Source organism: Sodiomyces alcalophilus (genome assembly GCF_042370955.1).
Source record: "Sodiomyces alcalophilus JCM 7366 unplaced genomic scaffold ACRALscaffold_2, whole genome shotgun sequence".
In the NCBI taxonomy this organism is placed as follows: Eukaryota; Fungi; Ascomycota; class Sordariomycetes; order Glomerellales; family Plectosphaerellaceae; genus Sodiomyces; species Sodiomyces alcalophilus.
In genome coordinates, this window is record NW_027263533.1 from 1,188,094 (window position 1) to 1,215,963 (window position 27,870).

General features: G+C 52.9%; 12 protein-coding genes across 12 annotated transcripts; 8 read left to right on the top strand and 4 right to left on the bottom strand.

The window, feature by feature from the left end:
* Positions 1-1,093: 1,093 nt before the first annotated feature.
* On the top strand, positions 1,094-2,838 carry ACRALDRAFT_2098623 (uncharacterized protein; the record flags this gene model as incomplete). Its single annotated transcript, XM_071022892.1, has 3 exons — positions 1,094-1,534; positions 1,636-1,918; positions 1,985-2,838. The coding sequence occupies 3 exons, from the start codon at positions 1,094-1,096 to the stop codon at positions 2,836-2,838; spliced, it is 1,578 nt and encodes a 525-aa protein (XP_070876601.1).
* Positions 2,839-3,417: 579 nt separating this feature from the next.
* On the bottom strand, positions 3,418-4,566 carry ACRALDRAFT_1068137 (uncharacterized protein; the record flags this gene model as incomplete). The annotated part of the gene is made up of 1 exon (XM_071017529.1): positions 3,418-4,566. The coding sequence occupies one exon, from the start codon at positions 4,564-4,566 to the stop codon at positions 3,418-3,420; it is 1,149 nt and encodes a 382-aa protein (XP_070876602.1).
* Positions 4,567-5,230: 664 nt separating this feature from the next.
* On the bottom strand, positions 5,231-6,934 carry ACRALDRAFT_206869 (uncharacterized protein; the record flags this gene model as incomplete). The annotated part of the gene is made up of 11 exons (XM_071022124.1): positions 5,231-5,252; positions 5,298-5,354; positions 5,408-5,486; positions 5,548-5,770; positions 5,839-6,013; positions 6,042-6,092; positions 6,149-6,452; positions 6,487-6,526; positions 6,566-6,702; positions 6,746-6,842; positions 6,902-6,934. The coding sequence occupies 11 exons, from the start codon at positions 6,932-6,934 to the stop codon at positions 5,231-5,233; spliced, it is 1,218 nt and encodes a 405-aa protein (XP_070876603.1).
* Positions 6,935-7,204: 270 nt separating this feature from the next.
* On the top strand, positions 7,205-9,232 carry ACRALDRAFT_1060917 (uncharacterized protein). The gene is made up of 5 exons (XM_071016326.1): positions 7,205-7,351; positions 7,425-7,457; positions 7,535-8,090; positions 8,152-8,586; positions 8,666-9,232. The coding sequence occupies exons 1-5, from the start codon at positions 7,338-7,340 to the stop codon at positions 9,104-9,106; spliced, it is 1,479 nt and encodes a 492-aa protein (XP_070876604.1). The 5' UTR covers positions 7,205-7,337; the 3' UTR covers positions 9,107-9,232.
* A 576-nt stretch (positions 9,233-9,808) lies between these two features.
* On the top strand, positions 9,809-12,752 carry ACRALDRAFT_1074570 (uncharacterized protein). Its single transcript, XM_071018258.1, has 3 exons — positions 9,809-10,025; positions 10,108-10,371; positions 10,433-12,752. Exons 1-3 carry the CDS (start codon positions 9,972-9,974, stop codon positions 12,362-12,364), a joined length of 2,250 nt encoding a protein of 749 aa, XP_070876605.1. The 5' UTR covers positions 9,809-9,971; the 3' UTR covers positions 12,365-12,752.
* On the bottom strand, positions 12,419-13,048 carry ACRALDRAFT_206871 (uncharacterized protein; the record flags this gene model as incomplete). Its single annotated transcript, XM_071022125.1, has 6 exons — positions 12,419-12,486; positions 12,551-12,695; positions 12,738-12,747; positions 12,814-12,875; positions 12,908-12,970; positions 13,007-13,048. 6 exons carry the CDS (start codon positions 13,046-13,048, stop codon positions 12,419-12,421), a joined length of 390 nt encoding a protein of 129 aa, XP_070876606.1.
* Positions 13,049-13,859: 811 nt separating this feature from the next.
* On the top strand, positions 13,860-15,664 carry ACRALDRAFT_1068140 (uncharacterized protein; the record flags this gene model as incomplete). The annotated part of the gene is made up of 2 exons (XM_071017530.1): positions 13,860-14,696; positions 14,762-15,664. The coding sequence occupies 2 exons, from the start codon at positions 13,860-13,862 to the stop codon at positions 15,662-15,664; spliced, it is 1,740 nt and encodes a 579-aa protein (XP_070876607.1).
* A 745-nt stretch (positions 15,665-16,409) lies between these two features.
* Positions 16,410-18,137, top strand: ACRALDRAFT_1060919 (uncharacterized protein). Its single transcript, XM_071016327.1, has 4 exons — positions 16,410-16,598; positions 16,730-16,881; positions 17,048-17,110; positions 17,184-18,137. Exons 1-4 carry the CDS (start codon positions 16,533-16,535, stop codon positions 17,854-17,856), a joined length of 954 nt encoding a protein of 317 aa, XP_070876608.1. The 5' UTR covers positions 16,410-16,532; the 3' UTR covers positions 17,857-18,137.
* A 582-nt stretch (positions 18,138-18,719) lies between these two features.
* Positions 18,720-19,990, top strand: ACRALDRAFT_2016712 (uncharacterized protein; the record flags this gene model as incomplete). Its single annotated transcript, XM_071019854.1, has 6 exons — positions 18,720-18,799; positions 18,911-19,022; positions 19,078-19,492; positions 19,544-19,561; positions 19,593-19,704; positions 19,735-19,990. 6 exons carry the CDS (start codon positions 18,720-18,722, stop codon positions 19,988-19,990), a joined length of 993 nt encoding a protein of 330 aa, XP_070876609.1.
* Positions 19,991-20,385: 395 nt separating this feature from the next.
* ACRALDRAFT_2039986 (uncharacterized protein) lies at positions 20,386-21,899 on the bottom strand (the record flags this gene model as incomplete). Its single annotated transcript, XM_071021011.1, has 4 exons — positions 20,386-21,495; positions 21,565-21,679; positions 21,749-21,843; positions 21,897-21,899. The coding sequence occupies 4 exons, from the start codon at positions 21,897-21,899 to the stop codon at positions 20,386-20,388; spliced, it is 1,323 nt and encodes a 440-aa protein (XP_070876610.1).
* A 400-nt stretch (positions 21,900-22,299) lies between these two features.
* On the top strand, positions 22,300-24,625 carry ACRALDRAFT_1039832 (uncharacterized protein). The gene is made up of 4 exons (XM_071015155.1): positions 22,300-22,497; positions 22,565-22,616; positions 22,676-23,331; positions 23,407-24,625. Exons 1-4 carry the CDS (start codon positions 22,441-22,443, stop codon positions 24,247-24,249), a joined length of 1,608 nt encoding a protein of 535 aa, XP_070876611.1. The 5' UTR covers positions 22,300-22,440; the 3' UTR covers positions 24,250-24,625.
* A 506-nt stretch (positions 24,626-25,131) lies between these two features.
* On the top strand, positions 25,132-27,743 carry ACRALDRAFT_2057298 (uncharacterized protein). Its single transcript, XM_071021804.1, has 3 exons — positions 25,132-26,172; positions 26,231-26,621; positions 26,689-27,743. Exons 1-3 carry the CDS (start codon positions 25,445-25,447, stop codon positions 27,289-27,291), a joined length of 1,722 nt encoding a protein of 573 aa, XP_070876612.1. The 5' UTR covers positions 25,132-25,444; the 3' UTR covers positions 27,292-27,743.
* Positions 27,744-27,870: the final 127 nt, after the last annotated feature.

Sequence of the window (27,870 nt, forward strand, 5' to 3'; positions counted from 1 at the left end):
TAAGGGTGAATTTCCAGTACGAAGTAAGTACCTATCTAGTGAAGGCAGTACTCTTTCATCGGGGTCTTGGGTCAGCAGGGTGTTCTGCCACACAACCGAGAGCTCTTAGGTAATCAAGAAGATAGCCATATATAGGTACATTGTACATACGTAAACAGCTGTGTAGGAGAGATGAAGGCACAAGTTGTATATACCGATATAATCTGACACTTAACTTAATTGACTGTTATCAGCACTAGGGATCAGACTTGATTTTTGTATATACCTGGCAATGTGTGTTGTAGAGACAAAGACGACAAAGACTCACTAGAGAAAGAAGCATACCTACATACTTCGTACGCTTCATAGGAAATTATGCAGCGCGTGGGAAGTGGCTGGAAAACTGGCACTAAAAACTCTCAAGAAGCCTCCCTCAGCGTGGTGTTCCACACAATTGTCTCCCCTCACCTTACCTATTTCCCAACTAGCCGTGCACGCCAAGAGCCAAGACGGCCCACAAACTCAGGTGCACAGTTGTCCCATTCAGTTAGTCAATGCTTTCTGTTCCAGTCTTGGTTGCCCTTCCCTGACACTCATAGGTTCCAAGCTGGCCTAGGCCAGGTCATGCGCCAGGCTTGTGCTTGTCCAAGACCACCCAATACCTCCCAAGACCTCCACTCCGCTCGATCCCTGGGAGGTTACGGCAAAGGTGCTCCCCGGCCGCCCCTGTGCGTTTGTGTCAGGGCTTGGGACTGACGCAGTGCATAAGTCGTCCCCATCGGGCGCGGTCCAGAAGAATAAATCCATGATGCCTTCTTCCGGCCCATCCACTTCGCCTTCTCTTCGTTCTGCCCCTTTTGCTTCCTCCCAACGGCCTCCCAGTAGCGACGCCATTGACGGCACCGACGGCGCCGACGAAAACGACGGCTACGACGATAATTCCCTATCCCGTCGCGAACTCGGGTCTATATCCGCCCCTGCGCCCGCCTCTGCAACCACCACCAGCTCGTCTCTTCGTCCCGCTACCCATGCCATCGCTTCGGATGCCCCTGATTCCCGAATAAGCTCGATAGGAAGCCCCGCCGAGGGGGCAAACGATATAGAGATGGAGCCAATGAAGGGGGCTGGTCATCGTCGGCGTCGTAGCAGCCTCATGCAGAGCATAGGTTCGAACTATAACAACCACAACAACTTCGACTGGGGCGGTCGTTCGCGTGCCGACTCGATCAGGGGCCCTGGACTCGGACTCTCCGAAGAACCCAAGATATCGGAAGAGCAGGCGGATGATTTCTACCGTGGTTCTCCAGACTCGGACTACGACAGCCTCTCAGATGAAGATCTGCACGACGACGAGGAGACGGGGATTTCTAAGAAGGACAGGCAGCGCAAGAGGCGGAAGAAGAGGCGCAACACGCTGCTCGACCAACGTATCGTCAGGGGCGGCGAGATTAGCGCCGAAGAGAAAAAAGAAGCCGATCACAATGTCGTTAGGAGTCTTCTCATCAACGCCGCCTTGATCGTGTCTTGGTATTTCTTCTCTCTAAGCATCTCCTTGGTACGTTTGCAAAGCCTTCCCTTCCACTTCCCTGTCCACGAGCTTCACCATTATGCCAATGGCCAAACTGATTCTAATCCGACCTTCTTTTTTCTACCCAGTACAACAAATGGATGTTCGACGCAGACCGGCTCAATTTCTCTTTCCCTTTGTTTACAACAGCATGCCATATGCTGGTCCAATTCTCTCTTGCTGGTCTAGTCCTATATTTCGTTCCATCCCTACGGCCTAAGAATGCCACACGCAGCTCGGATACGGGGCCCGAGGGGTCCCCAATGTCCTTATGGTTTTACCTCACAAGAGTTGGGCCCTGCGGTACGGCCACAGGACTCGATATTGGACTGAGCAACACCTCTCTTAAATTCGTCACATTGACATTCTATAGTAAGTGCTTTCACTCGACTTGAGAAGCTCCTGGTACCGTGTGCCTGACCTAACTTTGTTTCTTAGCCATGTGTAAATCATCCAACCTAGCGTTTGTCTTGATCTTCGCGTTCCTCTTCCGACTAGAAGCTCCAACATGGCGGTTAGTTGCCATCATTGGCACCATGACCGCCGGCGTCATTCTTATGGTGTCAGGCGAAGTTGAATTTAAACCGGGCGGCTTCGTCCTCGTCTTAGCAGCCGCTTTCTTCTCCGGTTTTCGCTGGGCGCTGACCCAGATCATGCTGCTGAGAAATCCCGCCACTTCGAATCCCTTCTCGAGCATCTTCTTCCTCGCACCCGTCATGTTCGTCGTTCTCATAACCATCGCCATTCCGGTCGAGGGCTTCTCTGCCCTTTTTGAAGGTTTTGGGGTTCTGTACAAGGAATGGGGCATCGTGACGCCATTCTTCCTTTTGTTTCCTGGCTGCATCGCTTTCCTCATGACAGCCTCTGAATTTGCCCTCCTCCAGAGGACTTCTGTCGTTACCCTATCCATTGCTGGTATCTTCAAGGAGGTCGTCACCATTTCCGCTGCCGCTCTGGTCTTCAACGACCAGCTCACCTTAGTCAACGCCATTGGCCTCGCCATCACGATGGTCGCCATCATGGCCTACAACTGGATCAAGATATCCAAGATGCGTCAAGAGGCCCAAGACAATCTTCGCCGCGGACACAAGGGCCTCGAGGACATTATCAGTAACAGTGATAGTGAAAATGAGGATAGCGTGGGCGAAGATGTCGGTCTACTCGGACGCAACAGTATCGAAATGGCCGAGAATCTAGTCACCGTTGATGGTGATATCATCCCGAACCTAAGGCACGACGCCCAGCAAGAGTTGCAAGACGTACGGGTGGCACAGGCTCTGCGGGATAAGTAAGGGCGTTTTCTCTGGCCAGGCCGGTCCGCTCGGGAAACATCCGATGATGCCTGTTCATTGCTACAGAACCGGACTCTTGAGGTTTGCCGGAGGATACAGTGCGAAATTATTGTCCGCATAAGAGAGGAGGTAGGAAAAAAAGAACGAAAAAAAACATAAACCAGGTCCAGTCGAAACTACAAGTCACCAATTAGATCTTTTCGATATTGGGGTCATATTGGAAGACCAAGGGTCGGAATGGTGTACCTCCATACTACAAGGTCACCGTGGTGCGTGGAGGGGCAGGTTGGTGTTGGATGTCTTTCTGAGAAATGTCTGCATCCTCATCATCATCCTGCAGTATATACATAAGAATATGATACCCAAAGTACGAAGACCAAGCATCGACCCAAAATCCGCAATCCGAGAACTCTTGCAATTACTAGCTACTCTTGAGGCCATGCAGTCTCTCTGTCTGGGCAAAAAGGGTATGGAACGCCAAACTCCTGTCATGCCTGAGCTCAAAAACCGCCGCCATGATCCTGCTTACCCGCATCCAATTATTCGCTCTATGCCCGTAGATTAAATAATATTGCAGTGTCAACCGAGTAACTTGAGGCCATTCTTCGTTTTCTGCCCTGGCTTGGTAACGCCGCTGTGATGCGCCGGCCCAAGAACGGAGTCGTGGCTTGCACCACCGGTGCCCTCCCGCCTACCACTTGCACCAGCTCCGCTGCCACTCTTATGCTTCTTTCCACCGCCGCGATTATCCCGGCTCTTGACGTTGGTGACCTTGATCTCCGTTTTTGCCTTACGGACGACGACGGGGTGGCTTTGAATATACTTCCCGTTCATCTCCTTGGCGGCCTGGAAGAAGTCGTCCGCATCGCTGAAACTGACGAAACCGTAGCCCTTGGACTTGCTCGTGCGCTTGTCGCGGATGACGCGAGCTTTTTGGACAGACTGCCAGCGCGAGAACGCTTTGAGAAGCGAGTCGTCGGTCACCTCACCCGCCAGATTGCCGACGAAGAGGCGCAAGTGCGAAGGATCCCACTCTAAAAGGGTGTCGTCGGTCCACTTCTTTCCGCCACCCTCACGGGCTACTGTCTTTTGTTTTTCCGGGGGGTTGGCGGCGACAGCCGCTGCTGCAGGGTCGACAGCCGGGGGGGCGTTGGGATTCGTCACGGTCGGGGCGCCGTAAATCGTGGGACCAGCCGGATTGTTGGTGTTGGTCGTGCTATCTCTCGGGGCATAAGCACTTTGCCACTGTGCTATTTGCGCCGCCATCTCAGGGTCGTACGACGGGTCAGAGGGGGCATTAGGGGCAGGAAACGGATTTCGAATCTGAGGGGTGGCCGCGGGCCCCAACGCGGCTCCATTGGAAGCTGTCGCATTGTATCCGCTTTGTTGGTAGTTTGAAGGCCGATGGTATTGATACGAGGTAGGTTGGCTCTGGTAATGCGCGGCGCTCACCGACGGGGAAGCGGGCGCTTGTGTGTAGGTAGGGTAGGAAGACGGGCCGTACGGGCCTGGAGCAGGATGTGTCCCGGTGCCATAGCCAGGCGCGTTCGAGTACGTGGAAGGGGCAGCAGATACGAAGGCAGGTTTGAACGAAGATTTGAAACCCCCGCCGGTGGTAACACTGCTTGAAGCGGGTGGGCGCGCAGGCAGTGAGTGGTGAGGGAGGCCCGTCGCAGTGCTAGTGTTGCTGGAGGCGTTCGAAATACCTGGAGGGGGCGGGTAGGCCATGATGAATGAACTGCGGACTTGCGCAATTTGGCTTTACTATTTGTGAAACGTACCTCTGAGCCGCTCTCTGCTCAAAGACCGCCTTCGTTCGTCGGTAAGGAGGAGTCCAATGTCTAGGGTGATTACAGGACAGCAATATGTTGTGAGAATCTGATGGCTGTTCGCTGCAGGCGATCTTTAGAAACGTCAACCTTGACAGATTCGCAGTGGACGAAATGGATTTTTGAGTCACGTGATGTATTAGATAAGCCTTTGACCTCCACTATTATGACTGGTTAAAATCGGGCAAGCAGCGAATAAGTGCATTCATTTCAACATGTCAAGGACTTGCGAGTTATCGGAGATACCATACTACGAAGTAAGTAGGTGCCATTCTACCTATATATATATATATATATACTGGCTTTTGCCAACTCGCCACCCATCGTCATAACGTTCTGTGTAAGGTACTTAGGTGATGTTCATAATAGTCCAAGTCACTACGTAGGTACGAAGTAGGCGAAAATCCTAACTGACTCTTTATATTATCATGCACCTATAGGTACGCATTGGAAGTTAACAATCCATCGATTTTTTTTTCTTCTTCTTCTTTTTTTTTTTTTTTTTTTTTTTTTTTTTTTTTTTTTTTTTTTGGGCCGAGCCACGGCACATCCATCTCATGTCGTCATAAGCTTGTCTTATGTATTCTTTACGTGAAATTGAATGGAAAATACCTAACAGGCAAGCCACACAGAGAATCCTTGACAGAGGTCTGTCTCCTAGTTGCATCATGGTACCTTGTCGCAGTGCTGTGTTCCGGTTCAAGCCAGTCCGTGAACTTATTGTTGAAGGACAAGGCAACTTCATTTCGAGGCCATCAACAACATTCTTGTCCATCGTTCTGTTTTGACTAAGCTGGGAATTGGGACGTTCGGGTTCCCCTCCCGTTCTTGCCGCCATTGAGTACATAGCCGGGAGAAGCGGGACAATCAGAGGTTCAACCAGCCCGACGGTGCGAAATGAAGTGCGACATTTTTTTCACCTTTTTATCCGTTAAGCGGGGAATCTCGCGGAGATGACTGCATGTAATCAATCCTCGCGACTCCTTGCGTCCGTGTCCGACAGAGGCCGCTTTCTGCAACACCACGAGCCAATAAAAATGATGGTTTGAACCGCTTCTGACTACCATCGTAAATTTCGAACCAATTTGGACGACAAGCATGATCTGATCACAGCGCAAAACACCGGAGCCAGCATATGGTCGATGAATGGACATGGATATAGATTTCAAACCGAGAGTAAATTCCCGATATGAGAGCGATCCATCACAGTATCTTGTCCGGCTGGGCAACCATTCCGGTAGAAGTGCTTGGCATGAGCTATTGGTGTGACGGGCTGGGTGAGCTCAAACTTGCCCCTCCCCCTCTTCTGCCGCCCTCGATACAAACAGGCACTCGTTTTCCTCATACTGTGTAGGCAGAGAATTGAATTTGAACATGGGTGTCTTTGCTTCCCTGGGGCAAACGACGACACAGTAAACATATTCACTTCCATTGAGAATGCACATGGGATTTTCAGAGCTTCCGATAGCATACGAACTCACCATATGTTTTGGATGTTGTGTGTACTCGACTGTGTTTGGAGGGGAAAAGAGGGGTTGGAGGGGCGACAGACACCCCACCGATCCTTGGAACACCACTGCGGTTGCAACGTGAAGACGCCGAGCGACAGCGCGGGTAGGTAGTCGACTTCCCCCACCGAACACCGGCCGTCGCCAGTACGATGCACTAAAAACCCAGGAGGTACTTGCCGAATACATGATTGCTCATGTTTGACCTCATTCTGACAGGAACGATTGCGTTTCGATGCCCTAATAGCAAGATGTCTTCGCAACATCACTAACGCGGCTGTCGATCTCACAACGTATCCTATATCTACCACATCGAAACGGAAGCAGGCAATCATATCTTTCATAAGTTAACTGACTGCGAAGATTGTATTAGGCAAAATGACGACTGACTGTAGTTCTACCAAACTTGGCCTGCTTGTGCGTGCCGTGAGCTCTGGCTTGGAACCAATTGGCTCTAGTCACTAGCAGCCTTTGCTCGAAAGAGCCTCTAGAGTCAGTATACGGGCTTCTCAAAACGTCGAGCAGGCCTGTATCGCATGGCATCGAAAAGTTTAGGCACAGTGAATCAACATCTCAGCCTCCCGTGAAACCTCCGCGTGCTTTTCGTCACACGACTGGTTCCAATTTGCGACACCACGTATTTCATGCATATCAACCCCTTGACACCCTGCAGGAGGGAAGAAGTTAGGCCCTCTAATAAGTAAGTCTGTTTTTAAGTTCTAATACCAGCAGCCTGTGTCGAGCTTGGATGACAGACATCGTGACAGACGTGGGGGTACAGTATAGAACTCTCCCACGTAGAGTTGATGGCGTAGGCTAGCCGTGGAAGTCTGCCGTAGACGGGAAGGCAACCTCCACGTCTAGATTTCGTACTGTAGGTAATTTGTTACCTCTTTTCCTATTAGTTTCGTCCGAGTTTGTATCATCAAGGTATCTTCCTACGCCTAGTCGATGGTAGTGGGGCTAGTATACTCCCAACACGTACTTTATAATAATAGCTTAACCCCTCCCCTCCTTCCCCTCCCCTCTCTTTTCCCGTCCCCTTTTTAACTTCGTTTTTTTTTTCGTCTACGGTAAAGAACGCAAGTTTCACGTATCGCCTCTTTCACATTGAATCCGAATACCAGGATCGCCTCACTGCGTCTTTACTACATCAGTCACCATGTCTGGCCCCGTGTAAGTTGACTCATGATCTCGGACGTCATCGTCACTCCTACCGTGAAACAAACCGCGCTGACTATGTAAAAAGTGCGGATCTTGGCCTTATTGGCCTTGCTGTCATGTAAGTAAATTCACCTTTCGTTGTATCCTCGTTTTAGGAGACCTCTCGTGTGCTAAACGCAATGCTGCTTCTTTCAGGGGACAGAACATCATTCTTAACATGGCTGACAATGGCTACACCATTGCCGCCTTCAACCGAACCGTGGCAAAGGTCGACCGGTTTCTCGAGAACGAGGCGAAGGGCAAGTCCATCGTTGGCGCCCACTCTATCGAGGAGTTCGTCTCCAAGCTCAAGAAGCCTCGCCGTGTGATGCTCCTCGTCCAGGCTGGCAAGGCCATTGACGACTATATCGAGACCCTCATCCCTCTCCTCGAAAGCGGCGACATCATCATCGATGGCGGTAACTCCCACTTCCCCGATTCCAACCGTCGCACGAAATACTGCGCCAGCAAGGGCATCCGTTTCGTTGGCTCTGGCGTCTCCGGAGGCGAGGAGGGTGCGCGCTACGGCCCGTCCCTGATGCCCGGTGGTAACGAGGAGGCCTGGCCTTATCTTAAGGACATCTTCCAGGCCATTGCGGCCAAGAGCGATGGCGAGGCTTGCTGCGACTGGGTAGGCGATGAGGGTGCCGGTCACTACGTCAAGATGGTCCACAACGGCATTGAGTATGGCGACATGCAGCTCATCTGCGAGGTAGATACCCTTCCCTAACCGCTGCGAACGCACTGAGGCACATGCTGATCGGTACGGGCAGGCATACGACTTGATGAAGCGTGGTCTGGGCATGTCCCACAAGGAGATGGGTGATGTCTTCGCCAAGTGGAACACCGGTGTGCTGGACTCTTTCCTGATCGAGATCACCCGTGATATCCTCTACTTCAACGACGACGACGGCACTCCTCTAGTCGAGAAGATCCTCGACAAGGCAGGTCAGAAGGGTACTGGAAAGTGGACTGCGGTCAATGCCCTCGATCTCGGCCAGCCGGTCACCCTCATTGCCGAGGCTGTCCTGGCCCGCTGCTTGTCTGCCATCAAGGACGAGCGCACCAAGGCCTCTACAGTCCTCGAGTACGTTGGACGGAGCAACAAGTTTGAGGGCAACAAGGAGGAATTCCTCGATGACCTCGAGCAGGCCCTATACGCCTCCAAGATCATCTCCTATGCCCAGGGCTTCATGCTGATGCAGGAGGTTCGACCCCCCTGAACCCCTCTTTCTTTACCCCTGTCCATGTGGCAATCATTGCTAACTTTCCCCCTCTCCCTTTCAGGCGGCTACGGAGTACGGCTGGAAGCTGAACAAGCCCTCGATTGCTCTCATGTGGCGTGGTGGTTGCATTATCCGATCAGTGTTCCTCAAGGATATCACCTCAGCCTACCGTAACAACCCCGACCTGGAGAATCTGCTCTTCGACGACTTCTTCAACAAGGCCATCCACAAGGCCCAGCCGGGCTGGAGAGATGTCGTTGCCAAGGCGGCGCTTCTCGGTATCCCGGCCCCCGCCTTCTCGACGGCGCTTTCCTGGTTCGACGGCTACCGCACGAAGGATCTGCCCGCCAACCTGCTGCAGGCTCAGCGTGACTACTTCGGTGCCCATACTTTCCGCATGAAGCCCGAGGCGGCGAACGAGAAGTACCCCGCGGACAAGGACATTCATGTTAACTGGACTGGCCGCGGTGGAAATGTGTCCGCATCCACATACCAGGCGTAAAGTTGTTTTTTAACTTAATTCGGGAGGAATACTAGGAGTGTAGGCCTTGTAGTTGAAAAAAAATGATCAATGGGACAGGATTCTACTATCCATGCGCTGTTTGATTCCTCGGTACTGGGATGTTCGAATTGGGACATGTTGAGTAAGGCAAGATGGATCCTTCGGATCGATCCTCATCTGACCGAGTCAAGGCATGCCCTGGCAGAAGGTAGGTCTTCCATACCCTGCTCGCCTGGCCTCCTGGCATCTCACCACTGCGAATCATAGCGCCACCCGCCCTGCCGTGAGTATGACGGAAGAGTTGTCGTGACAGGCTATAGAGTGAGTGGGTATGTTGCTGGATTGAACATCAGCGGACGGGCTCACGAGGGAACCCCTTTGGTTCTTGAGGGGTTTGGATCCGGCTATACTCCGAGTGCTGAAGAGACCGCTCTCATCTCAAAATCAATGGATCTCTCACTTCAGGCAACTGTTCGCGGATGTAATTAGTTATACATGTACCGAAGCAGTCGTGCCTAGTTCAATATGGGATACCGTTGCTTCTTTCCCAAGACAATGATGATCGTCTTCCACGGCAAGATATAAGGTCACGTGACCCGATGCATACTGAAAAGTACAGCATGGGGACCGGTACGGTACTCACTCTGCACGTTGGGGCCCACCCATCAAAGCTGGGAGGCAGCGTCAACTCGTTTTCCTGTACGAAGAGCTGGTAGCCTTCGCGACGCGAGTACGTGTAGTAGTAGTCCAGGACCGCGAGACGCATCTCATTTTCACACCCCAGGTCGACCACTGACGGAGCACCCACCCAATTTACTTGTCAAACCTCGACAAGGACAACACAGCATACGAATTTGCGGTCACCATGGCGCAACAACAACCCATGCATGACCCCAGCGATGGAATTGACCCAGAGTTGGTGAGCTTTGCCCGTCGACTACAGGAATGGGAGGCCGTTTATTGGGATTGAAAACGCTAATGCGCTTCGGTCATTTTCTCAGCTGCGACATGTCCATCTCGTCTCCGCCAACCAGTACCCCCATCAACCACAAATCGATTTCAATCAAGTCACAAAGTGGCTGCTAGCAGCACCACAGATCGCCAAGGACAAGGCTCCTTTTTTCTGGACATACCTCGATCGGCCCAGCGAAGGACAAATATTACTCACATGGCAACCACTCAAGAGGCTAGGGACGCACTTCGCCAGCGATGGGATTATATGGGCGCCGGAGCAATTTTTTCGCAGTGATGTGGGAAATGGCCTGGTATGACTCGTTGAGCCGTCGTTGCACACCGGTGACCAAGTCTGACTATTTTTTTCACTAGATGCTCGAGATCTACTACAGCAAGTCGGGCTTCGCACCCGGCGACCAGGTCGGCGCACGCACCCGCCGGCGATTTCGGCTTGTCCCCTCGCAGTCGGGTAACATCAACACACCCCAGCCGGATATCAGTCTCTGGGTCGTGCATTATGGACGTGCCGACGCGCAGGATTGTTTGCCTATCAACATGATCCCGTTCCTGCCGGACACCCAGAACATGATGACGCAGCGGAACTTCCTGCAGAGTTGCGGCCAAATTACACGCAAGGACTTTATGCTTTCGGATCGAGGGAACTGGCCCCAGATATCATGGCCGCAGCCCGGAGGACGCAGCGCAACGGCAGGGCAGCCGAAACGCATCCCGGCCCAGATGGCATATCCGCCGCAGAACACGGTGGCCCAAACCATGAAGCGGCCCCGGGGACAACCGCAAACTCAGGCACCCCACGGTCATGTGGGTCCACTCCCCGACGCGCCAGAGGAAGACCAAAGAGACGTCTTTGATGTTCTGACCCCTCGGGACATCGCCTACGCTCGGTACCGACAGAATCACAGCTGGATGGAAGAGCTTTTGTCGTCGCCCTATCCCATCTCCCGTATTGTGCCTTCTGATCTTGGCCTGGGCCTGAAGGGCCCATTACGATCCCTGACTGAAGGCATCTTTGATGCACCCGGGGCGAACGCCATGTCGGAGATACCAGATAAACCTTACGTTGGCCACTTGGAACCAGGACTGGCCGCCGAGTTCAGGAAGCGAACCGAAGAGCACATTAATTCCACGAAAGCTGAGATGGAAAAGCTGAAGGCAGAGCATGCCAAGGAAATGGAAAAGCTCAAGGCCGGATCTTTGCTATTGAAAGCCGAGCAAGATCTCCGGCACGCCGTCGAGGAACGGGGCCCGGAACCGTGGAGACTGGAAGGCAGAACATCCGATGCGGCGGAGGAGAGTGAAGGTCAGTGGTCGCAAAGCCATAACAAGAAGGTCGACGAGATTGTGGCCCAGGTAGAAGCCCATTTAGGGCGGCGGATTGCAGTGCTGCACGAGGTAAACCGGATCCAAGATGGTGGTTTCCAGGAACCGACTCCGGAGGTGATCAAAGGCCCGACACCGCCGCAGGGACTGGCAGGAACACCACTTGCGGGACCCCCAGCTTCCGGCTCCAACGATGGCACATCTCGTCGCCCTTCGCAGGCCGGGTCGCGGCACAGTAGTGTCATGGTGGGAGAGGCGGATATCGACATGGGTGGCACTGCAGCAGGTCTCTTGGACCAGATGCATGCCGGTCTCTCGAGCACTTCCACTCCGTTAAACAATTTCCCCACTCCTCAAGCGAATACATCCGCCATCAATTCCAACGTGGCGACGCCTATCAACGCCGATGCACAATCCCCCGCAGCGGTTCCCCCCATAGCCGAAAAAGCTTCACACAACAATGACAATGGCAGTAACACTCAGGACGTCACTATGGGAAATGCGGGTACAGGGACGGGGACGGAGATGAACAAAGAAGCACCGCCAAACAATCCCAACCAAGGCCCGGCTGGCGAGGATTGGGTGGTGGTACCTAAGAGTGGCGCTTCTTCGTCCGAAGGCCCAGGGGCTACTACGGGTGACGGGGCTGGCACTCAGGGTCCAAAATCGAGCACGCCAGCGGCGACGGGAGGACCCCCGGCGACAGAACAGGCGTCGGCAGTGGGAACGCCAGCGGTAACTGAGGGGGATGCTAATGACTTCAGCTCTCTGGGTGATCTCGACACTGCCGGCGATGCGCTTGCAAGTTACGAGCCACCAGCCCTAGACGGTGCAGCTGGGTCTCTAGGCGAGGGGCTGGATCTGAATATGGATATGGAGGGCTCGGCATTTGGAGACGCCTTTCACGGCGTTGGGGGCACAAACACAAACACGCCAGGAGAGAATCAATCAGAAGGCGCTTAATTTAGGAGCAGACCTCGGAGAGAGAGAGAGAGGGGGGGGGAGGCTGGAAGGAAATCAGACATATGAGGAGGTATGAGGCGAGTTCTTAGTCTTCTCGCCCGGCCAGGACGAGTAAACAAAATCTGTGTGTTACGTGTGTACTCTTACTTCGTACGTTTCTCCTGGGGTCAAGGGGTCATGGATGACGGAGGATGGCACTCTGGCCAGAGATGCTGGGGAGCACGCGATGGATGTTTGGTCTGCCTACTTCGGCTGTACGGATAGTAGGTACATAAGCACCAGGAAAAGGTGTTACCAAGGGAAACAAAGCACAACGTGTATGCAGCCTCAACTACACTTAGAGTCCTGACATCGCCGGTCTCGTGAATCCAACTTGTATTATACTGGCCGAGTAGACGGACATGTGTAGATATCTATTACGGGCCCGCCAGGGGTGGTTCCCAATCAACAGTGGGTCCAGACCCTCAGATCGTAAACGGGCGGGCTCGGATTTACTTCCTAGTTCAAGGGGCTGTGTTTCGTCTCAAAGTTTCATCTGGGTACATGTAGGTACTCAGTAATCATTTCCAGCTCTCCGAACTTGGCCTCCGTCGAACTCACTGGCGCCTATGGGAAAGCGCACGTTTTGCGATTACTCCGTACCATGACTGTCGTGCCATATCGCTGCCTCAATGCATAACCCATTCCGATCTTATAATAGTGAAGTTATTATAACACCCGGATAATCATGTTGATTGTATGAGTTCCGGATACATACCACGGTCTTACTTTCCGGAGCACTTCATCTACTACTACTAGCAGGCCTATAAGATGCGTGTCCTCTCGACCGCCTCGCAGTCTGCGCAGTTACGCACTGAGCTGATAAACATGGAAATACTTTCCGGAAAGAAGCTACACAGAGTGGACATACCGTGCGACTGGGACCATTATTTCTTCCCATGAGGGCCGAGGCATCGATCACTGGATCTAGAACATTACGTCCCTGCCAAATGCATGCAATTACCGCGGGAAACCCACAGAAGTCTGCGATCGTGCTGTCCGGGGGTGTTACATCAGACGGTGGCTGTCGCGGATCTTGTATGGCATCACGTAACCGACAGTCCCCGTCCGTGATGAACTATTGTCGTGCTGGGTATTTCCCTACTTGGGGCTTCTCGTAGTTCGTTCTTGTTTCTTCCTCGATTTCCAGTCCCTAGTGCTATCGTCTCTTTCGTCTTCTTGTTATTGTCTCGTTCATTCCGTCGTGGACGTTTTGTTTATTTTCCTTACCGTTCATCACTTTCCTTTCAACACTTCGCTTCATCGCAGGCTGCAGGTCAGCTATCTCCTCTTCTTCTGGATTACTAGACTCTTATTTCTCGTGTTATCTTTATTGTCCAAGGCTCTACTTATCATAGTTTTATTCCTCCACCCTGCGATTCACTGGACTGGCCATCCCTACTTTGTTTCGTGTAATTCCTCGACGAGCGTGGCCTTGAGGGCATCGTTGTTCATTATGTCTTCCATCAGATCTCTCGCCCTCCTTCTGGGTGCCTCGCTTTGTAGGGCGCAGCTGGCTGCCCCTAGTGCGGACACGAGTGCGCCTTCGGCTGTCCCTGAGATTCCCGGCCTGCCAGAACTACCCAACTTGCCACCACTCGACGACACCAATGGCGAGATTCTTCCAGTCGTCCCCGAGGACGGAAATTCCGATCCAGAGACACCGGAGAATGCAGAGCCACCTATTATTGAACTACCCACTCTCGAACCTCCGGTTTTGGAGATACCACGGTTAGGAGAAGACCGGGAAGAGGACGTTCCTATCGAGGTTCCCGTCGAACAGCCTGTTGCGGAAGAACCTGTCATAGCTGAGCCCGAAGTAGGTGGAGGTGAAGGCGGGGCGGTAATTCCAGGTCAGGGTGGAATCCCCGATGGTGCTCGCCCCGGCGAGCAAGGTGCGGAGCTTCGTCCACTTCCTGGTTTCCAAGATCCCGTCGGCGAGCTATTGCCGCTGCCCACTGAAATTCCCATCGTCGACGATGTGGAGGAAAGCGAGGACGAAACCGAGATTTCCCCTCTGGACCCTCTGCCTTCGGATAGCCTTGAGCTACTCCCATCCGGAGTTCCCGAGCTCCTCGAACCCCTCCCGTCGGGTGTGCCCGAGCTCCTCGAGCCCATCGTCTCGGGCGTGCCTGAACTGCTCGAACCTATCTCTTCGGGCGTGCCTGAACTACTCGAACCTATCTCTTCAGCCGTGCCTGGGCTCTTCGACCCTGCGCAGCCGATCGATTCTACCATTTCCGTCGACCTGGCTATTCCCACCAGCACCATTGCCCTCCCGAGTGGGCTCCCTGTAAGGCTCCAATGAACACATCCGCACTATTATCCAGAGGATAAGACATTGACCGAACCCTCTAGGAGTTGGAAGAGCCTGGTACGGGACAACCTGTCGAATCCGAGGAGCTTGTTGTTCCCCTACCGACCTTCCCGCCCAACGGAACGTTCTCAGGATTACCATCTGCTGGACCGTCTAGTATTCCACCTGCCGCCTCGAGCGCTCTTCCGTCCGAGATCTCCAATATCATCACATCCGACGTTCTCAGCGACATCACCGTTCCCACCTCGTTCCCCGTCGGAGACCTTATTTCCGATGTCTCTACATTACCTTCCTTTTCTCCCCCCGTTCTTTCCAGTATTCTTGGAGAAGATACCGTTCCTACAGCCGCCCCCGAACTCACCGTTCCTACCGACAGTACCCCGACCCCTATCGACCCTTTGCAGCCCATTGAATCTAGCATCACTAGCCCTGACGGAGATGGACTAGGCGAAGATGAACTAGGCGGTGGCGATGATTCTCAAGATATCGATGAGCTTCAGCCTCCACCTGATACAGAGGAGCCCGAGGACGGTGACGGAACTGGGAACGATACCCCAGACGACGAGGAAGAGAGCGCAGGCGAGGATAACTCGGAGGAAGGGGGTGATGGAAGCGAAAACGATTCCCCTGGAAATGAAGAAACTCAAGGCGGCAGTACCAGCCAGGCCTCCCCTAACCCTTCTCCGACCTCTGCCCTATTCAGGGATGGTATTGATCCCAGTGCCATAGCATCTATTCTCTCCGGGAGCATCACTCTGCAGACGTCCATCGTTTTTGCAACCGGCCCCGTCGGCGTGGAAGGCCCCGCGAGCGGTGGTCTTGCACCTCTTCCCACGGGCGTCAACGACGAGGATGACGAGAATTCAGCCGTTCGGATGGCCGGCAGGGGATACGCCGTGATTGTTGGACTGCTGGCCGTGTTCGTTACCACTTTCATCTTATAAAACTGGTCGCCTGTAGTGCCTAAAGGATTGGTTAAGTACCGATACTTCAATACCTTGAATTTGCAGAATAGCAACCTGGCCCGGCCTGAAGTTGCGAGTGCACATTGGATCTACTCTAGGACCATGGGAAAGGCTTCGGCAAACACCCAGAAGTCGAAGACTCGTGGAGTTATCTGCACGGCAGCTGCGGGGGCGGCGGGATCCCCTCGGATTTTATGAACCTTTTGTCCTACATGTTGGCCAGGGATAGATAGTACGTTGCAAGCCTGTGGCCTTTGAAATCCATTCGAGTCTGATACCCGAATGTTGTGATCCTCACGCGAGAAGATGTATAGGCAAAACAAGGTACTCGGCATATTTAGGCATGGAGCTCAGCGAAGGGGTACGTACGTAGGGTTTAAAATCCGTCGGACCTAGAATATATATCCATTTGAAGACCACGAGCGTTTGAGAATGGCGAGGCAGAATGTTTCAGTCCATGTGATGAATTCTAGCAGTGACATAATCGGCTTGACCGTGCTAAATCCAGTCCCGGATTTCTGAGTGAAATTCGGTGCCTATACATGTAGGCCAGCATATAATTACTTGACTTGTGAGATAACAGTTCCAAATCCCGGCCTTCCTAATTGACCCGGTTGACCGAGGTGTGTGCTTGGACCCGCAATGAGAGTCACGTGATACAATACGTGACCCGTGATGACCAATGAACACCGGGCCATTTCGGAATCTGCCTCATCTCTTCCAGCGATTTTCGAGTCCAAATTGAATGGGTAGATTTTTCGAACCCCGTCACGAAAGGACCAACCATCCATTGCGTCCCCGAACCGATTGCGGCTGATACTACGGCTGAGGATACAGCTTGCCCGACATGCTGGCTAGGTCCTCCCTACGCGCAACGCGCGCCTTCCGAAATGGCCTCGACACAATCGCCAAGGTATGACCTGACCACGATTCCTCTTTTCCCGAGGCAATCATGCATCACACTAGGGACCGATCAATACGCATCAATTGACTTGATATCGGCTTCCATGGACCCAATTATGGATACTGACTGCCTATTGACAGCGTGCGGCCTCTTCTTCCAGCGGTGCCGAAGCCGGTTCTGCACGTCTGAACCTCGCAGCCATTACCTCGACCGCCGTCGCCGCCGGGTCTATTGCCTGGTACTACCATCTCTACGGGCCCACTGCCCACGCTTCGACACCTGCCGAGGAAGGGTGAGTACGATTTGATATGCTGTGTGATCCTTGGGTTCAATGGGGAGAACACACTGTTGTGCTGCTGCTGGGCCCGAAGCCAACGGAAGCTGCATTGAACCGACCTAATAATCACCCGCGTCGTTCTTTTGCCTCATTTCCATCATCAAGCTAACATAATCAACAGTCTGCACCCGACGAAGTATCCTTGGGTCCATGAGAAATGGTTCCGCACCTTCGACCATCAGGCGTAAGTTGCAAAGTCTACCATAAAAACCAACTCGTGTGTGTGCGTTTCATCTCTGACTTTGCTTGCAACTTAGGCTTCGCCGTGGTTTCCAGGTCTATCGTGAAGTCTGCGCCTCCTGCCACTCCCTAGACCGTGTCCCCTACCGAGCTCTCGTTGGTACCATCTTGACCGTCGATGAGGCCAAGGCCCTCGCCGAGGAGAACGAATACCCCGACGAGCCGAACGACCAGGGTGATATCGAGATGCGCCCCGGTAAACTGTCCGACTACCTGCCTGCTCCTTATGCCAACGAAGAGGCAGCCCGTGCGGCCAACCTGGGAGCTTACCCCCCCGACCTCAGCTTGATTGTCAAGGCCCGCCACGGTGCCTGCGACTACCTCTTCAACCTGCTCACCGGCTACCCTGATGAGCCCCCTCCTGGTGCTCAGGTCGCCGAGGGCATGAGCTTCAACCCTTACTTCCCCGGCACCGGCATTGCCATGGCACGTGTCCTGTTTGACGACCTGGTAGAGTACGAGGACGGCACGCCCGCGTCAACTTCGCAGATGGCCAAGGATGTCACTGAATTCCTGAACTGGGCGGCCGAGCCGGAGATGGACGACCGCAAGAAGATGGGCATGAAGGTTCTCGTTGTTACGACCACCCTGTGGGCTCTCAGCGTCTGGGTGAAGCGGTACAAGTGGGCTTGGCTCAAGTCGAGGAAGCTCGCTTATGACCCCCCCAAGCAGACCAACGTCCGCCACTAAGCAATAGCAGGCGGTTTATATGGTTGTGTCTCAACCGTCGTCTCAGTGTATCTTATACTAGGCCTCTCTTACAGAACGAGCTCTTTTGTCTGCCGGGGCGGGTGGGAGGTGAGAAGATGGTTTGGTTCTTGGGAGTTTCCTAAAAGAGCGGTGATAGAGTGTAAATCAGATGAACGTTTCTCAATACTTCAGCTGCCTTAATTCCGTACTGAGTAAACATAATATGGAACGCTCCGTCTACGTGCCGAAAAGGTCGCTCTACCTATGCGGGAGGGGATGGTTATAGGTCAGAGCTTGAACAGACGATTTTGCTCTGACCAGAGCCAGGTCAGAGGTATAACTGTCAACATGAAGTTCTAAGACTGTCGACAGTCTGACCAGTCATCGGGCTCTGACCTATAAACGCCCCCTCCCGCGTAGGTATGTATAAGAAGGATTTAATCTAGTTGTGCAGTTTATGTCTGCAACGACGTCCACTGTTCAATTTTATCCGAGGCGGTCCTGGGTAGGAACATACGCTTACAAATTATGTCGAATGCTGTCGAATGTCTGAGTCTCATTGTAGCCATAGGCCATATGAAGAGGTCGAGAGCCTCACTACCTATGTGAAATACATGATTATGATGGACATCGACCCTCGACTCGACTCGTCCATTCCAGCTTGCCCTCGTTTCAACTCGGGTGATATTACAGAGTACGAAGTCCAGCACTCGCCAGTATCACGACGTCCAGCGAATCAGAGTGAATACTGATGCCCCACTTGACCGTTTCCCATCCAACAGGGGACCTCGAGGGGACTAGAATTTATGGGGCTCCTCGACCGCCTTCCTTCAGTGCCTGATATACGCTGCACTTGACATAATATGACCGTCCCTTTGGCTGGACATCCTGGCATAACGATCACCCTATTTCTGTCATCTCCTTGTCGACTGCATTTCCCTGGGTGTTGATATTGTGTTTTATGCTTTACTGCTGCCTTTTGGTCGGACGTTTTCTGAAGCAGCGTCCTTAAAAACGGCGCGGACACTACCTTACTATGCCATCAGTGGCCGAGGAACCACGAGTGTTCCCGCCAGGCAAGAAGCGGAGGCGAGATGACGATGATGCAAGCCGTCTGCAATACACGTTGTACGCATATCCTGCCCGATGAACTGACTTATCCCTGGGTATGAGGACTTGGATACTGACGAAGTTTCCTGGTTTAGGCAGTCCCATGAACAGTACTATAACCACGCACACCAAATAGTACCCCCCAACCGCGTGCACTACCCGAAGCTGTCCCAACAGCACCCGCATAGCGATGATGGTGTCTCCTTTTTAAATTTCGGGCATCTTCAGAGGAAAATGCTACCTCTTCCATTCACAAAGAGGCTACGCACTTCGGATCACGAAGGAACCATGGGGCAAACACATCAGAACCCATATACGTCGCATCACAACCCGGACCATGACGATCACATCAGCCGAACGAGAAACCAGACCAGATCACCGCCAAGTACGCGCTGGCCCGACCCGACTCTTACCCGCCCTCCTACTTCCCGCGTCAACTCGGGCGCCCTTTTGGAACCTTGCCATATCTGCCGCCGTAAGCCTACCAAGAAATCGGACCTCGACTCATATGCGGATTGCGAAGGCTGTCAGTTACGAACATGCTTTATCTGCCTCAGACACTGCCCTGGATGGACAGCCGACTATCTAGAACCACGTCACAGTTCAACATCACGGTCAGACCAAAGGGATCAGGATACGTCAGATCAAGATGCTTTGTCCCGGTCTTTTCACATGGACGATGTCCATGACATACCTGAGGGGCAACAAGAGACGGGAAGAGAAGGAGGAGGAGACGATGTTGGCGAAGGAAAACAAGCACGAATGAAGGGTCAAGATGAGGAACAAGCGAATTGGTGGGCTTCTGGCGACCATCGACAGGTCGTCTGCAGCCGATGTTGCATTGAGAAAGGCAGGGAAGGAGATATTGCCTGCTTTGGCTGCCTTTCGCGCACATGAGTATGGTGGGGATTTGGAGGGCAAGGATTACATCTGCTCGACCTCTTTAAGACATGCCCAGCAACAGATGCCAGGCAGCACTGGTTCAGCTGCACATGTCTATCTTATGACGAAGGAAGAACTCTGAATAGTGATGCGTTTGGCCTCTTGGCCGTCTTTCTCGCAACATGCAGGGAGCAGATCGATCAGGGGTTTCTGCAGTATATAGGCACTTAGGAGCTCGGAATCTTGGAGAGGGAACAACAAGGCGCCGAATGACATACATATTTCTGGGCGGAGCAGGTAGCATAGCATACAAACCGAATCAACTGGAGTGAACTCACTCCCAATCACGCAGGCCAATATATATATACCTTGAAACATAGGACGCATGACACGAATTCACCTGGGATTATTATGCCTCTCCAGGACCCTGGTGATGCTATGCCATCTACTATTACAGCCTTATCGAGACACCGAATCCCAAATCCGCCCCATAGCTCATTTCTGAGACCAACGTTGTTGAATATCTAACATAGCAACTTAATTGTACTGCATGTAGCTAGCCGTCGAGTTGAACTTGAGGTTGGCCTTTATGACCTTATCCACCGCGCTGAGGAAGTCCTTCTCGGTGGCGACCTTCCTCCTGGCCCGAATAGCGAACATGCCGGCTTCGGTGCAAACAGAGCGCAGTTCGGCGCCCGTGGCATTGGGGCACAGACGGGAGATGAGCTCCCACCGAATGTCGCGCTCGACGGACATACTCTTGGCATGGATGCGGAGGATATTGGCACGGCCTTCAAGATCCGGTAGGGAGAACTCGATCTTGCGGTCGATACGGCCCGGGCGCATCAGAGCCGGGTCTAAGGTGGATGGCCTATTGGTGGCGAACATCACCTTAATATTGCCCCGAGCGTCGAAGCCGTCCAGCTGTGTGATCAACTCAAGCATTGTCCTCTGCACCTCGTTGTCGCCACCGGCGCCGTCATCGAAGCGGGCTCCGCCAACGGCATCAATCTCGTCAAAGAAGATAATGCAGGCCTTCTTCGTCCGTGCCATCTCGAAAAGTTCGCGGACCATCCTTGCACCTTCGCCGACGTACTTCTGGACAAGCTCGCTGCCGATGACTCGAATGAAGGTGGCATCCGTCCGATTAGCCACCGCGCGGGCACAGAGCGTCTTTCCTGTGCCTGGCGGTCCGTAAAGAAGCGCTCCCTTTGGAGGTTCAATGCCGAGATTGACGAAACGTTCTGGCGACAGCAGAGGCATCTCGACCACCTCCCGTAGCTTCTCGACCTGCTCCTTGCAGCCGCCAACGTCACCATACGTCACGTCAGGCTTTTCCTCGACAGTCATCATGGTGACGCTGGCATCTATCTTGGGCGGTAGAGGAAGCATGATTTGGTACTTGTTCCGATCGACACCAACGCGCATACCCTCCTCAATGTCCGTAGGGCTCACCCGCTCGCCGAGCTGTACGACAAACTTGGCGATCTGCTTAACGTTAATAACGTATTTGCTTTTCGAGTCGTCCGTCTCGTCCGGAATGATCTTAGTGCAGCGCGCCACTTGCAGTGGCTGTTCCTCGGCCATCCGTTGTCGATCGGCTGCAACGTCCCAAAGGTGCGGTGGTGCCAAGCCAGTGTCGGATTCCTTAAAGAAAAGAAGAAAAAAAGGTCGTCAGTGTCAGTTCCAATGTCCGAGGGTTAGATCAGTTCCAACCTTGACTCCAATCTTCTCATCTACGCTCGCTTGCTTCTCCTTGATCTGCTGTTCCAATTTCTTGATGGCCGCGCCGTATGGTGCGGCGCCATAGGTCTTGAGCACCTGGATATCCCTGTTCGAGAGCTGGTCAGCGGCGAGACGGACGAGAAGGCGAATCCACTCTTGTCTAGGGAAGACATACTCATCAGTCAAAGGCGTGATTTTCTTCTCCTCTATCTCATCGTCGGCAAACTTCTTCTGGTACTTCTCCCAATCTCGACCGGTGGCGGTAGGCGGCTAGACCGATTAGTATCTGTTACGACGAAATCGTTAGGGACCAGGTAATATACCATCGCGAAAGCTCAGGACTGGGCGTCCCAAAACCAAGCAGCTTGTCAGTGAAACGCAAGGTAAGAATAATAAATTGCTCCAAATAGCTTTGAGAGAACCCAGAAGCGAGTTTTGGGAAGGATGCGGTTGTCGTTTGTGTCGTTTGGGAATGGCGCAGGGGTCTGTTGCTGGGGTGGAAGTGTAAAGTTGACGAGTTATCTGTGATGAAGCTGGTTCCGTAATCTGGGTAGTTGCCTTGAGCTTCCAGGCCACTTCACAAGCAGAAACGCGCTGTGGCATAGGCGGCATGGCTGATCTAATATCATACTAGTCTCTATTAGGATTAGTCAACCTTAGTCAATCGTTATCGCGGCTGTGGAACAACTGAAGCGCCGTCAAAAAAATATCCCACCTTCACCGTCAGGAGTGGGATCCACCAGGCCAAATCGCGGGACACACTTATCAGAACCAAAGCTTCATTCTCAAGCTCCCCTCAAAAGGCTCTTCAGGTTCACTCATTCCTAATATTAGTCCCGGAGAAGCAGAATTTCAAACACAGGAAAGATGGCGACAACTGCTATGCCCGCCGGCCAAGGTGGCAACTCCAACGCCACTTTCAAGGTACGCCCCCAAGCTTCGTGTGTAGCAGGCAGGCATTAGAAGCTGATGTTGACTCGCTGGTGGATAGGACAAGGACAAGCCCGCTACCGTCCGGTCGTCTAACATTGTAGCCGCTCGAGGTGAGAACGAACATCGGAATAGAGTTGATCGAAGTGAATTACTGACGAGCGATTTCTAGCCGTCGCCGATGCCATCAGAACATCGCTTGGACCCCGCGGCATGGACAAGATGATCCGAAGCGGAAAGGGCGAGACCATCATTACAAACGACGGCAACACGATGCTCATGAGCATGTCGGTTATGCATCCAACGGCCAAGATGCTGGTCAATCTCTCGGCTGCCCAAGATGTCGAAGCTGGTGACGGCACAACATCCGTGGTGGTACTTTGCGGTAGCTTGCTGGGTGCTGCGGACAGATTACTGTCCAAGGGCATCCACCCTTCGGTCATTTCAGAGTCATTCCAACGGGCCGCAGCAGCGGCTGTCGAAGTCCTACACGACATGTCTCAACCTATTTCGCTCACCGACACCGCTGCTCTCCTGCAAGCCGCGAACACGTCACTTTCCTCCAAGATTGTATCGCAGTACTCAAACCTCCTTGGTCCCATGGCTGTAAACTCGGTCCTCAAGACTATCGACGTGAAGACCGCGGACAACGTGGATTTGAAGAACATCAGGATAGTCAAGAAAGTCGGGGGTACCATCGAGGACAGCGAACTCGTGGACGGCTTGATCCTGACACAGCCCGTCCTCAAGGGAGCTGGCGGCCCTTCGCGTATTGAGAAGGCCAGGATTGGCTTGATTCAGTTCCAGCTGAGCCCGCCCAAGCCCGATGTGAGTTCTATTACCCCACACACTGTTACATTCCCAGGCCCCTTTCGAACACGCAGTCGCTGACCCCAATCTCAGATGGAAAACACCATCTCCGTGAACGACTATCGGCAAATGGACAAGATCGTCAAGGAGGAACGCCTGTACTTGCTCAACATGGTGAAGAAGATCAAGAAGGCCAAGTGCAACGTGCTGTTCATTCAAAAGTCTATTCTCCGAGACGCAGTTAACGACCTCTCCCTACACTTCTTGGCGAAACTCGGCATTCTTGCTGTCAAGGACATTGAGCGAGACGAAGTCGAGTTCATCTGCAAGTCCACTGGCTGTAAACCCATCGCCGATATTGATTCTTTCACCGAGGACAAGCTTGGTTCAGCCGATCTTATCGAAGAGGTGCATTCAATGGGTGCCCGTATGGTTAAGGTCTCGGGAGCGAAGGCGACGGGAAAGACGGTATCTGTAGTTGTGCGGGGAGCCAACTCCCTGATTCTTGACGAGGCCGAGCGCAGTTTGCACGATGCCCAGTGTGTCGTCCGCTGCCTAGTCAAGAAGAAGGCCCTCATTGCAGGTGGCGGTGCCCCCGAAATTGAGATCGCGACGCAGTTGGCGAAACAGGCCCGGGAGCTGTCTGGTACCGAGGCCATTTGCTGGAAGGCGTTCGCGGATGCCATGGAGGTGATTCCGACGACCCTTGCGGAGAACGCTGGGTTGAATAGCATCAAGGTCGTCACGGAGCTCCGGCACCGTCATGAGATGGGCGAGAGGAACGCCGGTGTGAGCATCAAGTCTGGGGGGGTCAACAGCAACATTGCCAAGGAGAACGTGCTGCAGCCACTGCTCGTGTGCACGAGTGCGATCGAGCTCGCGGCTGAGACTGTGAAGCTGATTCTCAGGATAGACGATATTGCCCTGACGAGATAAGTACTTGGGCGCTGAAGGTATTCGAGATGGCCTCATTGAGCTTGTTTGTACAGTAAGGCTGCCTACATCAGAAAGGGGCCCCTGGGAATCACCATAGACCACTCAATTGCTCATGGCGCAGGCGTCTTCTCGATGCCGTTACTTGACGCGTCCCGTCTCGAGCCAGATATCAAGTCTTATCTACCGTTGGCTTGGTCTTTGCCAGTGCATCTTCGGAGTGTGCTCCCGTTCTGGTTGGGTGACCTGAGTTCCCTGCTCGCATCCGGCCCTTCTGCAGGTTCATGAAGTTGTCCTAAATCGCCCGCCTACCCATGGACACCCCAAGCTTCAGGCTGTTGAAAATAATACATGAAAAACCCCCCGACGCAAAGGAGAGAGGTACGGGAACCGGCCCGGCCGATTATTGATAGGAGCGTACTTCGTACCTATGTTTCTGTTGCCCTTATGCGAAACCGGCCAAATAATTATCCTGGACTGGACCAGCTATGATGCCTCCGTCCCTACGTACATCGTAAGTAGGAGGGACAACTACGACATAGTTTAAGGTGTTGATGCGGCTCACCAGCTGCCACCTTAGTCTAGAGATCTTTTCCATCCAAGGTCTTGAATAATCAATAGACTGGCACGCTGCTTATGGACATTGGCTCTTGAATTATATTTTCTCCCATCAGCACTGTTGCGTCAGTTGGATGGGCGGGGCGTTCACCGTTGAGGTTCGGCATCCATGTGATGTCAGTACAGAGTACTCCGCAGTTACGTTGTACTGTATGGACCCACTACGAATACACACCTTCATGGCCGATAAGCCCCCTCGGGCACCTTTAGTGTACGATAAGCCTTGTCGCCTCACATGGGAATCTACGACGGTATCTTTGTGTGCTTCCTCTCTTCAAATCCTCATCCTTTTTCACTTCATCTTCTACGGCAATATGGTTGAAAGTTTGCCCACCAGTCTCTAATACCGGTGTCACCTACAAGTCTGTACCCTGCAGTGGCGAACCCTCCAATTTGACTGACAGCCCCGCTGGCTTGCCGCACATTTAGACTCTACTTTATTCGTTCCTTTCGTGGCCGAACCATCGAACCATACGACTTCATATTTTTTTCGCGTCTAAGCTCGAGTAACATCTGGGTCTATCAAAGCCGTTCCCCGTTCGTTCTACGTCCCGACGCGCCCTGGCTCCAATGATATAATATGGCGAGTCCCCGCGAAGGTGCTGGGCAAAGCACCGGGACTCTTCAAGATCAACGGCATTACATTGAAGTTTCTTCGGACTCGGAGAGCACGTTCTCTGAACAATCATCGGAAGTCTGTCGCTGGCGCACAGCTCGATTCTACGACCAAGAGTGCTCCCGTTTTTTTGACTGTCCCTCACATCTCGTGGAGCGGCACCTCTCGGACGACGAGGTCGAATCTGCAGATGTGGTTGCGGAAACAGCTTCCCTACGACAGGGGGAATCGCCTCCAAGTGATGAAGTTGTGCATGATGGGACGACACCAGATACGGCTATCCTAGGATCGGAGAGACCGTCGCCTGTTGATGGAGATGACATGCCTGCTACATCCGCGACTGAGACACCCAGGAGACGCCGGGAATTACTTCAAGAAGAAACAAACGTGGAAGCTACAGCATCGCGGATAGAAGAGGAGTTTCGGCATGATCATCCGGCGAGGGCCGCCAGCACGAGGAGCCCGGTTGCTGATCTTTCGGATGGCTCACTATCTCCACCCATAGCTCGGCCAGGGAGGCGACCAACAGCTGAACAGGTAAACCAGAGAGAAATAGACAACAGCCAACAGGCAGAAGACGGTGAAGGGGCCTCCGGTTTCGTACTGCCGCGATGGCAACCCGACGCGGAAGTAACCTTCTGCCCAATCTGTCGAACACAGTTCAGCTTTTTTATTAGAAAGCATCACTGCAGGTTCGCTAATCTCCCATGGGTCTGCCGAGATTATGGAATCTAATTCAAAGTCCACTAGAAAATGCGGACGCGTGGTGTGTAATAGTTGCTCGCCGCATAGAATCACGATACCGCACCAGTTCATTGTTCGACCCCCCGAGCAACTTGGAACGTCCGACCAGAGATATGCACCCTCCTTTTGCGTTGGAGACACCGGCCATGTGGATCTCAACCGATTCGGTGGCGGCCAGCGTGTTCGTCTGTGCAACCCATGTGTTCCAGATCCGAACCCGTCGCCTCCAGGACTTCAGCGGTCGCCGAATCAGGCATCCACGCGGAGGTCGCATTACAGGTCACACAGTAACGCGATTGCTGGGCTCGGCTCTATCCCGTCACCTAGTCGATTTCAGGGATATCTCCCAGCTCGTCCTGCTCAAGATCCCTATTCTACGAGAAATAGAAGCGTGACGGTAAGCCCTCTCCGAATTGAAACCCCTCTTCTTACTCCTGCATCAACTAATCAGAATTGTTTCTCAGCATTCTGGCTCCACTCCTGGAGTTGCTGGTTCGTCCAGAGGCACCGCTGGTTCTACCTCAGGCCATGTTAACGCTCGAGTGGCTTCTACTTACTCCCTTTCGCCATCTTCCGTCTATCCTGGGGCTGGCAGTTCACGGAATATATCCTTTCTCGACGCTGCGCTGTCTTCGTCTTCGTCTCAGGCACGAGATCGTGCCTTGCCATCGCCCCCACAGATCGCAGAAGAGGACGAATGTCCCGTCTGTCATCGGGAGCTTCCCTCTCGCGAGTTGCCCAACTTCGAGTCATTACGGGAAGCTCACATCACCGACTGTATTACATCACACAGTACCCGGCCCAGCAGCGGGGCGACGATGGCGGGAACCGCAGGCGGCACTCCTCCCCCCCGTACTCGGCGCCGCACTGGGATGTTCCCGTATGTGGCTACGGAAAAGGACTGTATCGACTCGGCCGAGTGCACAATTTGTCTAGAGGAATTTGAAGTAGGTGTGCCTATGGCCAGGCTGGAGTGCCTATGCCGATTCCACCGGGCTTGCATTTCGGCTTGGTTCGTCAAGAACCCAGGGCGCTGTCCGGTCCATCAGCATGACTTTGGATATTGATGGAAATTTGGCGAAGAAAGAATCGAAATCAGGCCCCTCTCCCTTCTCACTTTTTTTGGTCGTGTTGCTTGGTCATTCTCATCTTTACAACGTATTTCCGCTATTTTCACCCCAGATTCTGTCCTGCTTCCACGTCGGACTCGCGATGTTTTACAGGTGTCTCCATTCTTTTCTCGTGCGCAGGTTGAGTATCATCTCGCAGAATTTTTTATTTTCATTGGATTTTGTGGCAGGGGAGTTATCGCCTTGTTTACACGGAATCCCTTGGTATCGGCGTCACGTTATAGGTTTGAAGCGGAAATGGCGTTTTGTTTTTGCTTAAAAAAGAAAGCTCTCACCTAGATGTTTGGCGCGGTGGACTTCTACCAGTTTTCATTCTTTTTTCCAGTTTGACAAGTAGATGTGTAGACTTAAATTCAAACCTACTCCTAGTCATTCGACTCAAAATTCAGACGTATGCGAAGTAAACCCAGCTGGCTGATTATCCCAATGATCTTTGCTGCCAGTGCGGACGGGTCTGGGCATGATCTGAAAGATATCTATCGATGGAGTTTGTGGAGTGATTATTTCCATACGTAC